Source organism: Epinephelus lanceolatus, chromosome 14 (assembly GCF_041903045.1).
Source record: "Epinephelus lanceolatus isolate andai-2023 chromosome 14, ASM4190304v1, whole genome shotgun sequence".
In the NCBI taxonomy this organism is placed as follows: Eukaryota; Metazoa; Chordata; class Actinopteri; order Perciformes; family Serranidae; genus Epinephelus; species Epinephelus lanceolatus.
In genome coordinates, this window is record NC_135747.1 from 23,108,883 (window position 1) to 23,125,267 (window position 16,385).

Genomic DNA, 16,385 nt, shown 5'->3' on the forward strand with positions numbered 1-16,385 from the left:
GTATACTTTGTCCCACTGAACATCTTGAACAAAAGCTGTAACTATGAAAAGCTTAGTGTATCTTTCAGAAACCTTGTATCCAAAGGGTCTCATATTCTTTTGTTTACTTTGTTATTTCATATATTACGCACACCTCCTGGTGTGTATCAAAACAGACTCTGCTGTTCAAGCCCGATACCGGTGTTATACAACTGTTGACATCCAAAGTTATGTTCACAAGTACCGAGTCTGATGGCTTATCTCTTATCTTGCTTTACCAGACACCTCAACTGAGAGAGATCTACAGAAAGTCCTGCAGCAGCTGGAACCTCAGATCTCCTTCCTGGAGGAGCTCACGAAGATGGGAGGCGCAATGAGAACTGTACTGACAAAGATCTTGACCAATCAGCAAACATTCAAGGAGTTGAGCATGGGTAAATATCTAGAGTTTGATAATTATTAAGCATTGTCATACCACAGCATTTTAGTGTTTTTTTTGTCTTGGGTTTAGGCTTTTTTTTTTAAATATTAAAATAATGTCATTGTGTTGTCTCTCTATTGTCAAAAATTAGAACAAAAACAAAATGCTTATACTAGAATTTCTAACTTTCATTGTTAAAGTATGTAAAGAAATGGAAAACCTTTTTGGAATTTTATCTAAGACATGTATTTTGAAGTAGAATACCTAACCCAGGTCTCCATTACTTGAAACACTGTGCATTTGCTTGTGATAGTTTTCTTACCTTTGAGATTTCGACATCGCAATAATCGTTGCAAATTCTGTTTTGCTTCACTTCCAGGCCAAGAGGAGAATTTATATGCTAAGAAGAACTATGACAAGTATTTGTTAGCGTTGAAGAATTCAGGTCTGGTGTCTGTGGAGGAGAAAGCCCAAGGTGCGACTGCTGATGTCACTGTTGGTGCTGAAGGAGGTGCAGGAGCAATGGTCCTACTGGGTAACCATTACACCTAATATGAAACTTTCAATAACCTTCTGACAACTGTTTAAAATGGCTTCACAACTGATTTTAAATTCTTGACAATTTGCATTAGAGTTTTCTTTCACGCTTTATTCCTTGCAGTAACCACTTCCTCTAACACTTTTTACACACTGTATACTTGAACTGCCTACATCATAGCTATTCTAGGTAATAATAGAGTATGACATAATTATGTTAAGATAAACAGGATAAACAACAGACCTCAGCACTTGTTTCTAAAGAAATCAGACCTTGCATACATGATTTTGTAGGAAATGGAAAGTATGTCACAACTTATTTTTGCCAATGTTGAATATTGCTGTTTGTACAAACTGTCAGTTTCGCAAACTGAGATGTCTCAGGCATCTGCGTGTGTTTGTCCAGTGGCTTACAGTGCTGCTGCTAATGGCTAAATGTTTTTTGTTTGTTTGTTTTTTAGGAACCACTGCACCAGGGAGCCCAGATGAGTCTAACAAAGAGGTTTGTGCCTGCATCACAAATAAAAATAACTGACGAGTTTGAACTGTTTTTGAACTTAAGTATTAATTTATTCTGGCATTTTTTATTATATAAATAATGTTGTCTTTAAATGTAAAACAAAAATGCCCATCACAAGTGATGAGAGCTTACATAGATGTTTCAAATCAAATGGCATTCAGTTTATGTTTGGGATTTGTACTTTTTTACTTGATAGTTACATAATTAAAGGAGCAGTGTGCAGGATTCAGTGATATCTAGCGGTGAGGATTGCAGATTGCAACTAGCTGAAACTTCTCCCATGTGCCAAGCGTGAGCTCCCCGTTAATTTTCCTTCAGTGTTAGTTAGTTCAGGGTTTTTTTTGTCAGGAACCAAATTATCCACAGAGGTCTCCTCTTCTCCAAATAAACAGACTCAGTGATTTAAACCAGTAAAAACACTGAATGAAGCAGTTAAAGGTTAAAAATCAGTGTTTTATCAATATTGTTCGTCTTGTCGCTGAGGGGCTGCTAACTACGGTAGTAGACACAAAAACGTTTATGGACCTATCTAAAGTGTTCAGTTTGTCCATTCTGGGCTACTGTAGAAACATAGTGGTGAAACATGTTGGACTCCATGGATGAAGACCCACTCCCTTTGTAGATATAATTGGCTGATTCTAGGCTAACAAAAAAGCACAACGATTGTTATTCCTCAGGTGATTTATACACTAAAGAAAATATACCTATTATATTATATTCCATTCCTGCTGATATATACCCCAAAATCCTACACACTGGACCCTTAAATGATTAAACACACATGGTTTGTAGTTAATTTTTTCAGCATTCAAAGTTACTATATTTTAATTTGATATGAACCAATTCTCTGTTTAATCATTTTGTTAGATTGACATTTGTGTTGATTTCATTTTTGCCCGTCTCAGGAGGACCAAGACGCAGGGCAGTCTGTCGGACAGAGGAAGAGGGTTAAGCTGAGCAGCAGTACCAAAGGTAAACTTAAACAAATTATAATGCACTAGCATATATTTCATGAAACAGCCATCTTATTATGTGCCTTTTTCTGCCCTCAGACCCCTTTATTATAGAATCTCTGAAGCATAAATGCTTCCTGGAGGAGTTGCTGTTTTGGACAATAAAGTATGAGTTTCCTCAGAAGATGGTCACCTTCCTACTAAACATGTTGCCAGATCAAGATTATAAGGTATTTTCTCTCTTATGTGTGAAAATAAATTTGCAAAAATATAAGTCTACTCTTACTTTTAAATGCATGTCTGTTTTTTTGTTGTTGTTGTCTAATTTATGTCGCACATCATGGCGTAGACTCGGGTAACTGAAATGATGCTTGTCATACATGTTAGGTTTTTGAAAGTGACAGCATCATAACAGTAAGCCTTAATTGTGTCATGGGCTTTTCTCTTCCTCTCTGGCAGATCACTTTTACAAAAACATTTGTTCAGCATTATGCATTCATCATGAAAACACTGATGAAAAGCCACGAGTCAGATACCATGTCCAACCGCATTGTACATATTAGTGTGCAGCTGTTCAGCAACGAGGAGCTGGCTCGACATGTGACGGAGGAGTGTCAGCTGCTGGACATCATGGTCACAGTCCTCCTCTACATGATGGAGAGTTGCCTTATTAAAAGTGAACTTCAGGGTGAGTCCTCCAAATGTGTCCGATGTCTAATTATTTCGATTTCGCACACCTCGTCACACTTCAAAGAGGTTCTATAAAGAGCAAAGCAGGTGGCTGGCTTGATACTCAGTTTGCATCACCACACCACATGTGAACAGCGTGAGATTTTCTAACTAGGTTTTTCAGAAGTGATTGCTGATATTACAGACTGATCATTATCTTCTCTCACAGTATGCGTGGTCAAATGTTCAGAGATGGAGCTTTAATGTCACAAATTGTATGCACTTACTCAAAAGATCCAGTGTTTTAGGTCAGGCCAGGAGGCATGGATGACATCACACTGGGAGGTCATTACTTTTATGTTAGTGGTTCATCATTAACTCTGTATTCATAAACACCCTCATTTTTAGTAGTAAACAAAGCAGGCACATGAAGCCAGTGAAAGAGGGAAAAACTGGACTGTTTTCAAAAGAGCAAAACGCAGCTGTTAATTTAGCTTTTTATTTTTAATCATTCTCAGTGCAGAAAAAAAAACATGCACAGATGTTTCATCCCTCTGGCTGTTCTCGTTGTTCAGGCTCTGAGTGAAATGAGAGTGAATTTTGAATTTTTGAGTGCAGCCTTTTTGTCAGTACTTCACACTAAATTGTTACTCTGTATGGCAGCCAGGTTTGCAGTTGTGTAACTTGCGAGTGTGTTGTCTTCACACATTTGTCTCTTTCTATATATTTTAAATGACTGAATAGATAGTGAGCCAAAATTCCATTAACTAAATGTCTATGTGTTTCTTTGTCTCTTGTTTTTATTTTCCTTTAGATGAAGAGAACAGTCGCCATGTTGTGGTGAACTGCAGTGAGGCTCTGTTGAAGAACAACACCTACTGGCCATTAGTTAGTGACTTTATTAACATCCTCTCACACCAAAGTGTAGCAAAGAAGTTCCTGGAGGACCATTCATTGTTGATGCTGTGGATGAGCTTTGTGTCATTTTTCCAAGGTAAGTCATAAGTGGTGAGGTAAATGCTGTTTGGGGGGGGGGGGTTGTGGCCTAAAATACCTGATTTCCTTGCAGCTTTCCTAAAAATGGTGATGAATGTTGTGATATTTTTAGGCGTTTTTTTGCAGTGAAACTGGGGGGCAGGTGAGAATTGCAAAAATAGTTGAAATTTGTGTTTTGTATAATTCATTAAAAATCTAAGTCAGCTTGTTCCAATAAGAATAAGATGACATTTTTCTGAATTTGTGATTCATACGTTACCACTAACCATGCATATGTAACTCAACTTGAGTCTTTTGGCATATACAATAGATCTAGATGCAATAGCCTTCGCGATGGTGATTTGTCGTGTTTGTTGTTGACACGTTCAGACGTTCTCGGGGTGTGTTTGGCGAAAGAAAAGTGTTTGTCAATCGATGACTTTCGTTTTTGTGCTGAACATCAGGGAAGTGCCTTTTACAGTCTTTAGCAGTAATTTTTGTAGGTAAATGTGAGACATTTGTGTTGTACATGTCTGCCTCTTCACCACCAGAAAGAAGGAAGTGGGTGTGGGGACGTTATGCAGGGGATTGTTATGACTTGTAAAACTCATGGTAAACTGCAACGATTGGTCAAATTTGTGGAGAGGTTGTGGGGATTGGTTGCGCAGAATTTGCAGGAATTGGTGGGGGCAGGGCTTCGGAGTATCTAGGACAGATACTGTGGGTGCCCTGCTGTATATCTACCTTTGATCATTCAGATTAGAAGTTTAACAGCTGAGGCAAATGGTCATGAAACAGCCAATGTTGCTCTTGGATCCCATAGCATCCTTTTAATGATACATGAGGTCAAATGCAACATTTGGTTTAAATGATTGCTCCTGCTTGTGCAGATTTTCAGTCAGACTCTATAACAGTGTGCTTAGTCAGAGAGGCTGACTCTCACCTGTTCTCTGCTGATAATGCCGCATAGAAAAAGTGAGTTGTTGGGTGTATGACTCTGCCACTGTATTAGGATTGTGGTGCTGCTTACTTGCCATGTGCACTCTACCAAGACCCTAAAAATAACACTGACCCTTTCACAGTGGGCTGGAGTATCCTCTTGCTGACTTTCTGTGCACAGTGACACTATTACATTGTATGCATGTCTGCTGCACTGCTCCTGCTTTAAATTCTCATGTTTAATAAAGATACACACAGGTACACACATGAATACACACATGTTAGTATGTGCATGAACAAAATGTGCATTTGGAGTAAAGAGGTCTACACTGAATTTTCAAAACACAAAGTTCTTTTTTTTTTTTTTAAATTTTCTTTTAATTGGTTGCTCACATGTGCAAGAAGCCACATAACATATGGTCACTGTCTAACCTTTTAAACCCTTCCCTGCTGTGATAGGTATGAACCTGAACAAGCGGGAGTTGAATGAACATGTGGAATTTGAGTCTCAGACATACTATGCAGCGTTTGCAGCAGAGCTTGAGGCTTGTGCACAGCCAATGTGGGGTCTCTTAACACATTGCAAAGTCAAAGTAAGTCCTGTCTATACCCTCAGACTGCTCTCACTCACATCTCCTGTATGCATTCCTGATGAGCTTCAACGATTAATGGAACATACATCTCAAGCATCCTGTGCTGCATGCACTTCCTGTCTAATCCTATATGAATGTTAAACATGAATTGTCAACAGGAGACACAGGAATATACCAAAACTGTGGTACGCTACTGCTTGGAGACCCTGCAGATCTGGTTTGATGCCATTGGTTTCATTGACGAGGTAAATCAAAAAGGCACAACACTGTGTTAACATGCAGGCTTTCTCCTCCTGTGTTTCTCATGGCTCTTACCTTCTTACAGCCTTCTCCAAACCAAGTGACATTTCACCTGCCATTGCACCGCTACTATGCCATGTTCCTCAGTAAGGTATGTCAGAGGCTCTCATCTTTGAAGACACGACTCTGCAGTACTTTCTTCAGTGCTTTTAAAGTTAACTGTTTGGTTGAAAATTCTCAGGCTGTAAAGTGCCAAGGCCTGGACCTGGACAGCCTCCTGCCTGACCAAGAGATGCTGATGAAGATCATGGTGCATCCACTCCAAATCCAGGTAAAACACTAGAGGCCTGTAAGCAGTTTTGTGGTTTGTATTCATGTACATATCCCCTTCAAGTCTCAGAGCTCAAGATCTCCCTGCTCATTTCTTTTAGGCTTTTGCTGGAATTACAGATTGTATTTCGTCATTTTTGTATGCCAACCGCCACCACGGACACAAACTCAGACCAAACTGTCAAAAACTAGGCCGTGCTGATCAAATATTAACCAAGATTTTGTTACTACATTGCCTATTTCTCACCAAAAATCTTTTTCAGAAACATATTTTGTGCACTGTTTGGCTGTAATTAAAGAGTTTGTGAACAGGAATTGGGCACCATACTGTTTCCTGTATTGTGAAAATTTCTGAAACATATTTTAGCTACTGTATAATAAGAGACCGATGTTACTGGCTGGCAGCCATATTGTTTTTCGGCTTAGCACACAAGCACTAGGAGGAGCGTTTACTGGCCTGGTGCAGCACCTTGCATTCTGGTAGTTAAAGGTTTTCTACCTTTTGAGCAAAGCAAATGCTACAATCCTTTCCCTGTTTTCTCTGGTCATATTGCCCCAATTTCAAAGGTATTTGTGTCTTTCTACTGCACAGACAGCATCATCTTTCCAGCAGTGATATACTTCTTTAAAACATTTGCGGTTGTTTGTAGGCATGCCTGTCAGAGATCCACAGCAACATGTGGGTCAGGAATGGTCTGCAGATCAAGGGACAGGCTATGACCTATGTGCAGTCACACTTCTGCAACTCCATGATCGACCCAGACATCTATCTGCTCCAGGTTTGTATTGCTGTGTCAAAAAAAAACTATCAGTGCCACTTTTATGCTGTTCTAACAATAATTATTTTAATTTCTTGTTCCTGTTTGAATTTCTCTTTCTTCATTAATTTTTTAAAGGTCTGTGCATCAAGACTAGATCCAGACTACTTTATCTCAAGTGTTTTTGAGAGGTAAGCTCCAACAGCACATGCAGTCATATAAAATTTTACGTTTTAAATTTAACACAGATTAGTAGCATTGTATTCACTGTCTTGTATCACACAGGTTCAAAGTGGTCGACCTGTTGACCATGGCGTCTCAGCATCAGAATGCTGTGTTGGACTCTGAGCAGGAGAGGCCAATGCTTGAAGGAGCGCTGACCTTCCTGGTCATACTAACAAGCCTCCGTGTTCATTTGGGTAAGTGGTACGACGGACGATGCACACAGAGAGTCTACAGGGAGTAAGAAATAAACAAACCACTTATGATATAATTAAATAAGCCTATGGTCAAATAAAACTGCATTAAGACTATTGCTTGAACGGATTAAAAAACACAACTCGCTATTGGCTTAAACCCCACAGCTTACACTCACACTGAGTTCTGCTAATTGGTGTTTAATTCACGGCTATAATCTTTGTCACTTTCTCTTCACATTCTCCCTCTGACTCTCACTAACAGGGATGACGGATGATGAGATCCTGCGGGCTGAGATGGTCTCGCAGCTGTGTATGAATGACCGTACACACAGCGCACTCTTAGACCTCGTATCCTTCAATACTAAAATGTTAATAAGAAAAAATACACGGTCATCCATGGCAGTCTTTTTCCTTAAGATTGTTTTCTTAGATTCCTGAGAATCCCAACCCAAAGAGTGGCATTGTACCAGGGAGTTGTAGTTTTGAGGAGATGCTCTCTGCTGTGGCTGACTTCAAGGCACCGGTGTTTGAGCCTGGAGGCTCCATGCAGCAGGGCATGTACACACCCAAAGGTAGGATGTGTGTGGTGATATTGAAGGCACAGTTTATGAAACAGTCTGTTGTAATAAGTAACCTGTTAAGGGCTATCCATGCCAGGAATGACAACTATAACTATAACTGTTTTAGCGACTATCTATAAGCAACATTTAGCTGCTGAAAGGGATTATCCAGGGAGGTCTGTCTGATGCTCAGATATTGCAGCAAAACTGGACCAGAAGGGCTGTAGAGGTCAACATAAAGTAAATGCTCCCCACTCTCCCTCTCTCTGGAGATACCTTAACACAGGCACATACACACACACACACACACGTACCAGTAGTGACCTATAGTGACAGGTGAGCAACCCAAACACATTCCTCTCTCCTACAATAACTATAAATATATCTTTTTAAAAATTGTTCTAACTCGAGCAGCGACAACAGTAGTGAACAATATTGTTGGGATCACTTTCAGAGCAACTTGGTGAATGATAAAAGATCGAATCAAATCCATCTGAATTTACCGTCATGTTCAACATGGCAGATGCCATTGCTGAGATCCTCATCAATGAGGTAAAAGTAATGCACTGCTGTTTGATAAAACAAACTATTATCTTAGACTTTTATCTGTCTTTGTAAAGATTCTATCAAGAAGAAGGACATCTGGGATGCATTCGCAATTAGTTGTGTTTTGTTATTGTTATTATCAATGGAGACAAGGAGACGACTGTTACAGCAGGAACAGGTCATCAATATCCATTTTCCTAAGCTGCCGGAGTGTGCAGCAAGTGCTTGGTGCCAGTTTTTACAGAATGTTATTGATCATAAGTGTGGATGCTCACATCGTTATCGTTATAGTTACTGTTCTTGGTGTGGACGGGCCTTTAACCTTTTTGAAAAGTGCAATGGGGGATGTCACAGAAGTGGCTGGTGGGTTAATGCTGACGAGCAGCTGTCAGGTTTTGACATTAAGTGTTAGGGCCCAGGGACTCAGGCAGTGACATTTCTGAACTGGGATGCTGAACGCCCTCTGGTTGTTTGTGGCATCTAGGTAGATATATGTGACTGCTGCCCTCCACTGGCCAACAGTATTGTTAGCAGTAGAAAGGACCGCAATGTATTGGGAATTGGGAGTTCCGAATTGGGAGAAAACGGGGGAAAAACTGCAAGATCAACTAAAAATCGGTACAGTGTGCCATGCAGTATTAAGCATATCACTGGGCTGTTTGAATTGAATTGATATATTGTGGCACATAACAGAAGCACTCTTGTGCTCGGTGTATACCTGTGTCACAGATCTCTTGCATAACCCATTAAGAGGGAAAATATTAATGTATTGTATTTCATAACAATCACTTTATATTTTAATATGTGAGTAGAAAAAGAATAATATTACGTACGTGAGGCCTGACAGCTTTGAGCATTAGATCTGTGTCATTGGTCCTCAGCAGACCACTTGGGGGCAGGCTTACACCACTTAAATAGAGAAGGTGAAAATGAGAAGAAAGTGAATCAATGTCACTTCTCACCAGAGGTTAAAAAGCATTTCTTTCCCTTTCCTCAACTAGCGGAGGTGTGGGAGAGGGAGTTTGACCCCATCATGGTCGTTCTCAGGACGGTCTATCGGCGTGACGTCCAGTCAGCAATGGACAGATACTCAGCTTTGTAAGTTAACGCTGTCGCCTTGATCTCCCCAAGTAAATGTTTTCTTTATATCATTTAGATATTTGATAAACTCTCTATCACTGTATCTCACATATTGTCCGAGTATTCATGTTCCCTGACGAAACCAACCTGCGTCATGCTCCGTTCAGTGTCGCAGGGTCACCTCTCTCTCTCTTACTGGCCAACGAAGGGACTTGATAAGAAAGGTCAGGTCTAGCGGGTGCTCAAGTTGGTTCCAATTAGATAGCTGTTGAGAAAAATCAATATTTCAGTCTAAATTGTAATCGAATTGAGGAAATCTTTCTTGTTTGATTGTGGTACACGTCACCCCCCAGGACAAACATGTCCATGGAGGTGAAGGAGATACCTCAGGGTTAATTTTCTTTGAGGTTGCTGGAACGTGTGAAGATGCTAATTATAATGAAAGTGACCCTCACTGAATGTGTCTGTGTTTGAAATAGTAGTTGGGGAGATAACATTTTTATAAAGGGATTTTCGGCTGTCTTTGGTATAGTTTAAAAGTACAGATTGATTACTGATGTAGTTAAATGTACATATATGCTTTTCTCTTCTCGGCTAGTTTTGGTGTTTTAAACCAGACGAAGCTACGGCATATTTCTCCTTGAAACATACTGCCACCTTCAGAGTCTGATACCAGCCTCATGTTGCTTATTCACACAGTTTGAATATGATGGATTGCCTGTCAGGCTGGCCCTGGTTTTATATAACAATGATCCCATCATTGCTAATAGAGTGAGCAGCGCGTTGCATAGACGAAAACCTTTTGTACAGTGAATTATTCTGAACAATGTGAGGTGTCACTTCATCAAACCATTATTTCTCTCATCATCTTGCTTTATGTGGAAGCTCAACCATTCTGTTTTGTAAGCAAGCTCACACCCTTGTGGGTGTGTTAATTGCTATGCTCTGTGTGTTCCTGATTGTTCCTCTGATATTTCTTTTGTTGACGATTTTGTCACCTAGTTTAAAACAGTCTGGCATTCACACCGGCAACCCATGGCCTCCTTACAAGGAGAGGACTCCTCTGCATCCATGTTACAAAGGCCTAATCAAGCTGTTGCACTGCAAGACACTGCACATTGTAATATTTACTCTTCTGTACAAGGTGAGCCTTTCAACGACTATTTACGTGGTATAATACAGTCCTGCACTTGCATCTCAATTTACTCCTTGAGCTAAATTAAAGGTGCCTCTGTTTGCCATGTTTAATTGGTGCATGTGAAATATGACTTGGCAGTTAATTGATGTTGACATGTTGCAAGATATTGGTACAATACAGTATAGAAGCAGCTTCTGTAGCATAAATGGACAGACCATATAATATAGACGAGGCATAATGGAGAAATAAAAATACAAAAGCATCAACAGGCAAATGGTTGTGTAAAGGACTACTTTATGCACAAAATAAGCATTTGTTTATCATATATTTACATGTATGTGTACATACCCTTATTCATATCCTTTATATTTATGCTGTGTGCCATTCATGTGCAATATTCTACCACTTACTGTGCATTAATATTTTTAGGCTATATTTCTATATCTTAACACTGCACACCATGTGTGTCATCACATACAGTATCCATATAAGTAAAAGGTGTATATAGTGGATAAAAAATTATAAATTATTTTTTCTTTTATCTAACTTGTACTTTTGTGGTTTTTTTTCCTTTGTTAGCACTTTTTTTCTTTTCTTAGATCTTTAGATTTTGATAAAGGATGTTTTATATATAGTTCTGCTGCTGATAAAGAATGTTCGCCGGTTTTGGATTCATTATCCACTGTGGTGGCATGAGAGAAAAAGTTTTAGTTTAACATGGGGTGAGTAATTGACATACAAAATATCATTTTGTGGGTGAAGTATTTATGTAACCATAACAACAGTTACATAGTTGGTGTCAGTAGAGAAGGGAATAACATTTCTCTGTTCCTCAGTATAAACTAGTAGTTTGATATGTTCTAGATTTGGATGGATCATCAGAACATGTCGGAGCACGTGCTGTGCATGGTGCTGTACCTGATTGAGCTGGGCTTGGACAACCAGGTTCAAGACAACAAGGCGGATGAGGTGAGATATCAGTGTTTGAGTTACAACAACTCTCCTCACTGTCCAGACATCTAGTGTGCACCAGTGTCTAACAGGATCTTATCCTTCCAGGAGCCTTGCATTGAGGAGCACTGCCATGACAGCTGGTTTCCTGGCACAAACCTCCTCTCTAATCTGCACCATGTTATCAACTTTGTGAGGGTGCGGGTTCCTGAGACGGCTCCTGAAGTGAAGAGAGAGGCACCTCCCAGCACCAGCAGTGAAGCTTCTTCTTATGGCCAGGTAAGAGGCAGCTCTGGCTGTAGGCTGAGCTGAATTACAGTGTCATTCTCTACAATCAGGGCTACCCTGAAGAAAATAAATGATAACGTTGAGTATTGTAATAATGATACTACTTGTGAGAAATTGACAGATATTAAAGTGTAGTCAGTTCTGCCTCTCTGCTGCTTTAGGTGTACTGCTAAAACACAACAAGTTGCTCATTGAATTTAAAGAAAATGAAAGGAAATTATTTCCAAAAGTCTTTCATGGAACAAATAATACACAAAAGGCACCAATGATAAAAAAAAAACATAGATACAGTTTTCTTATCTCAGAACATCCTTGACTGTAGTATCACCGTCTTTTTTAGTGTGTTTATTGTGCAAGTTGATACTGTGATGACTATAAAAACCAAAATATTGTGCAGCCCTTACTACAGTGCAATGTTACTGTAATAAAAACTACTGAAAGTGAAACTTCTAGTGACTACTGACTACTGACTCCCAGTTTGTTATTGACTATATGCCTCCTGCCAGTACAAATGGCAGCACATTGAACCAGTGGCTGAGGAAGAAAGCCAAACATCTAAATGCTCAAGACCTAGATATTTTTCTCAAGAGTTACAAGCTAAAATGCCAATGATTATTGGCCTTGAATTCATCTGGTGTCCAAAAACACACTCTAGTGCCAGTGTTGCTGTGTATGTGCTCAAAGGTTAGCCATTTACAATTGATAACTGTAGAGCCTGTGTTGCTGTCAGTTCTATTTTGGTGTCTTTTTGTCCTCCTCAGTGGTCGGTGGACCGGCACAGTGCCAATCCAATGCGGTTTCCACAGATTCGCACACAAAACAATACATGGCGCTTATGCTAACTTGAATTGATGGCTCTGAGCTGAAAGTAAACAAAGTACCAAGTGTATGAACAGCATTATAGATTCATAAACACTGACTTCACATGGCATGTCGGGGCTGAATCTAAATAGAAGAGGTACTGCAGTGTCTCTAGCAACTCTTAAAAGTTGTGAAAAGATAAATTTTGCTTCAGTGGCTGATTATCAGCTGATAGGGACTTAACATTTTTTCAAGTATTTCAAATGTCGCTTGCACTTTCATTGCATTAAACTGAGCAGCACACTAGCACATCCAACAGGGGTGCAGCCAAAGACGTGGGCGGCATCCAAATTACTAACATGCTACATAGTAGGCTAAAACAGTATGTGAGATTTTCAGCAACAGAGGCAGCTCTTTAACACCAGTAAGTAATAAATACCTATAGAGGTGAAAAACTTTGGTCATAAGTCCGCTGACTGATGTGCAATTAAGGAAACACTATACTGTGTATTGTTGTAGGGGTATCATTGCAGATGGATGACATATTACATGATGAATGAGCTTTATTATAGATACAGCGTGCTTTGGGCTTTTTGTTACCCATGCTAATGGTGTAGCACCAGGGTTGTTGGTCGGACACTCCACCACTTTGACCATGACTGAAATATATAAAAAGAAACATTTGGATGGTGTGCCATGGAATTGGTACACACATAAACACTACACCTGCTAAACATCAGCTTTGGCATGGGTTACCATGGTTACACATATCCAGCCAGCAAGGAGGCTCTCAGAAAGTGACGTGGTACTTATAGCTCAGTGTGTCTGCAAAGATACAAACTGCTGTTTATTCAAATAAAAGTATGTTGAAAGATAAACATATTGGGTATGTCGTGCATAGCAACGCAGTGATGGTCTTGTCCTCAATGTGAGGTTGCTAAGAGGCAGATTTTGTACGGATTAAACACATGACATCTAACATGTTAAATAATTAGTGAGTTTTGGAGGTGCTTTTAGGCAGATTTTGTTGCTGGTTTCTTCTTATTTTCAGTCTTTGTGCTAAACAAGCTAACTGGCTGTTTGCTATAGCTTCATATTTACAGACATAATCATCATCAATCACATCAATCTTCTCATCTAACTGTCAGCAAGACATTGAATAAGTGTATTTCCAAAATGTCAAACTGTTGCTTTAAAGGTCCAGTGTGTCAGAATAAGTGGCATCTAGTAGTGAAGGTGCAGACTGAAACTTCTCCCGTGTGCCAAGTGTGTAAGAGAACTACGGTGGCTGACGTGAATATGTGAATGGCCCTATCTAGAGCAAGTGTTTGGTTTGTCCATTCTGGGCTACCATAGAACAATATAGTGGACTCCGTGCAAGAGGACCCACTCCGTATGTAGATATGAATGGCTCATTTTAAGCCAATGAAAACACACTGATTCTTATTTTCAGATGATTATAAACCAATGAAAACATAGTTATGAATTTTATATACGATCTTCCCATGGATGCTCCTAAATCCTACACACTGGACCTTTAAATAAGTCACTGACATACGGAATACTAATTAAATACTGTTACCTGCCATGCAGGGATTTGTTGTGAATAAGTCATTCATACATAGATCATAAAACTTCGTAACAAGAAGTTTATTTATCAGACTTCACTGCTTGTTGACAAAGTTTGGGGTCAACTCCCTGAAGAACTAATTCATCCATTCATCCATATATGAACAACAATTGGGTGGATCACTATGGCATTTGAAACAGACGTTCATCATCCCTGTAAGATGAATTCTTGTGACATTGGTGCTCACCTGACTTTGCCTCGCTCAGCATGCTAATATGATCACGTTAGCACATTACACCAACAAAAATAATCTTGTTTTTTCACATTTTCTGGCCTGACATGTGTGCGTTTTTACCCTCTGACATTGTGTGGTACCATCATGTTCCTCTTTCATATCATCCCTGTTATTGTTGTTTGTTTTGCTGTACTTGCTCCACAGAACTCCAGGCGTCTTTCAGGCAATTGGAGAGAGGTAGCTATCTATGTCCATCCCTACAAAAAGGCTGATGGCTGTGATGCCACTAGCAGCTGCGTTTGTCTTCTTTTTATCTTAATTATGACAGAATGTCTTTGCACATGTTTGTTTTTTGCTTTTCAAAGGATGTCTGCCTTGGTGTGTTATGGTGTGTGTGTGTGTGTGTGTGTGTGTGTGTGTGTGTGTGTGTGTGTGTGTAATGCTGCGCTTCAGCAGTTTTCCTCCCTCTTGACTGCTGAAACTAATTACATGTGAAACGCAGGTTTGGGTAAATGCTTTTTAACCGCATGTCAGTATGATTGATGTTGCCTTGACTGGGCTTTATTATGTATGTTTATTTAACAGTGCAGCTCAGGTCCTTTTTGTCAGGTCAGGTCATGGCAATCCTTCAGAAGGCTTGTGTGCCCATCAGGATGATTTGAATTTTCCCCAGGAATATGGTTGTTCTGAGTGCTATCAGCAAAGGTATTCGTGAAACGTCAGCTGAATTTTTTTTACCGGGCATTTAATTTGACTTTTATGTGTATTGTGCTTGTCTGATTATGGAAATGAAGCACCCCTCCAATCCATCAAAGTCCATCAGACTACTAGTGATGTCATTTTAGGAGATTGTGTTTGTGCTCAAAAAGAGAGTTCTGCCAGAGCACCCAGATGCAGGTGGAATGAAGGGATGTTGGAGTTTTCTCTTTATCTGTTTATATATTTTGCTGACATGACGTGGGTTTGATACTTGAAATGTTGTGTGCTGTGATGAATTTTATATGTGTGGGACAATAATTTATTTACATACCATGTGTTTACAGTGTGTCCATATAGCTTTAATCATAGGGCATGGCACTAACACTGCCAGACTTGGGTGTTGGATCACCCATACAAAAACAACTGCTCTCATGATGGCATTTCATACCAAAATGTTCACCATATACGTACTGTCATGTAAATAAATAAATTCCTTAAAAATATTTTACTCTCTGCTTTCTTAGAACCTGCGCGAAGCTCAGGTCTTCAGCCTTGTAGCAGAGCGTAGGAGGAAGTTCCAGGAGATAATCAACCGCAGCAACACTGAAGCCGCCCAGGTTGTCAGGCCCAAGAGCTCCTCAACACGCTGGGTCCCTCCAGGCACTCCCCCTCAGCTGGTGACGGAGATCTTGGAGATCCGGGAGAGCATGTTGTCCCTCCTCATTAAGCTCCACCAGAAGTTGTCGTCCAAGCAGAACTCCCTGTCTGCATCCTGGCTGGAGGACATGGACACGAGCCGTCACACTCATGGAGATGGCATTACAGCCATTGAGCGCATCCTCACCAAGGCGGCCACGCGCAGCTGCCAAATCAAGCGTAGCATCCAGGACATTTGTGGAAAGGTGTGTCCTCCTGTGCCACCAAAGAAGAATAGTCCCACAGACAAGAAAACCATGGATAAAGAAGAGAGGTAACATAATCATGCACAGTTCTTCTTTGTTAAATAACATTCACCGCTATGGATTTACATTTGCATTAAATGTATTGTATTAAAATCTAGAGTAGTATGGTATGGTATAGTGTAAATCAAATGAAGTGATAATTTTTCATTATCCTCTTAGCGTGTCATATCTTATAAACAGCAGGGCGTGATGAGAACCCCTTAAGGGAAAGTGTAGGCTTGC

General features: G+C 40.0%; 1 protein-coding gene across 2 annotated transcripts in view; it reads left to right on the forward strand.

Moving 5' to 3' along the window:
- Positions 1–16,385, forward strand: part of ubr3 (ubiquitin protein ligase E3 component n-recognin 3) — a 57,939-nt gene that overhangs the window by 3,361 nt on the left and 38,193 nt on the right. Inside the window, exons 3-24 of one of the 2 annotated variants that reach the window (XM_033617260.2) lie at positions 261–413; positions 780–935; positions 1,399–1,439; positions 2,363–2,429; positions 2,510–2,640; positions 2,870–3,098; positions 3,894–4,073; positions 5,453–5,586; positions 5,745–5,831; positions 5,912–5,977; positions 6,068–6,157; positions 6,807–6,935; positions 7,053–7,105; positions 7,200–7,333; positions 7,596–7,681; positions 7,764–7,905; positions 9,441–9,537; positions 10,522–10,663; positions 11,522–11,626; positions 11,717–11,887; positions 14,707–14,739; positions 15,726–16,171. In XM_033617260.2, the coding sequence (XP_033473151.1) occupies positions 261–413; positions 780–935; positions 1,399–1,439; positions 2,363–2,429; positions 2,510–2,640; positions 2,870–3,098; positions 3,894–4,073; positions 5,453–5,586; positions 5,745–5,831; positions 5,912–5,977; positions 6,068–6,157; positions 6,807–6,935; positions 7,053–7,105; positions 7,200–7,333; positions 7,596–7,681; positions 7,764–7,905; positions 9,441–9,537; positions 10,522–10,663; positions 11,522–11,626; positions 11,717–11,887; positions 14,707–14,739; positions 15,726–16,171 (2,872 nt within the window). The remainder of the gene's footprint in view (positions 1–260; positions 414–779; positions 936–1,398; positions 1,440–2,362; positions 2,430–2,509; positions 2,641–2,869; positions 3,099–3,893; positions 4,074–5,452; positions 5,587–5,744; positions 5,832–5,911; positions 5,978–6,067; positions 6,158–6,806; positions 6,936–7,052; positions 7,106–7,199; positions 7,334–7,595; positions 7,682–7,763; positions 7,906–9,440; positions 9,538–10,521; positions 10,664–11,521; positions 11,627–11,716; positions 11,888–14,706; positions 14,740–15,725; positions 16,172–16,385) is intronic. The other variant, XM_033617261.2, reaches the window with a different exon arrangement.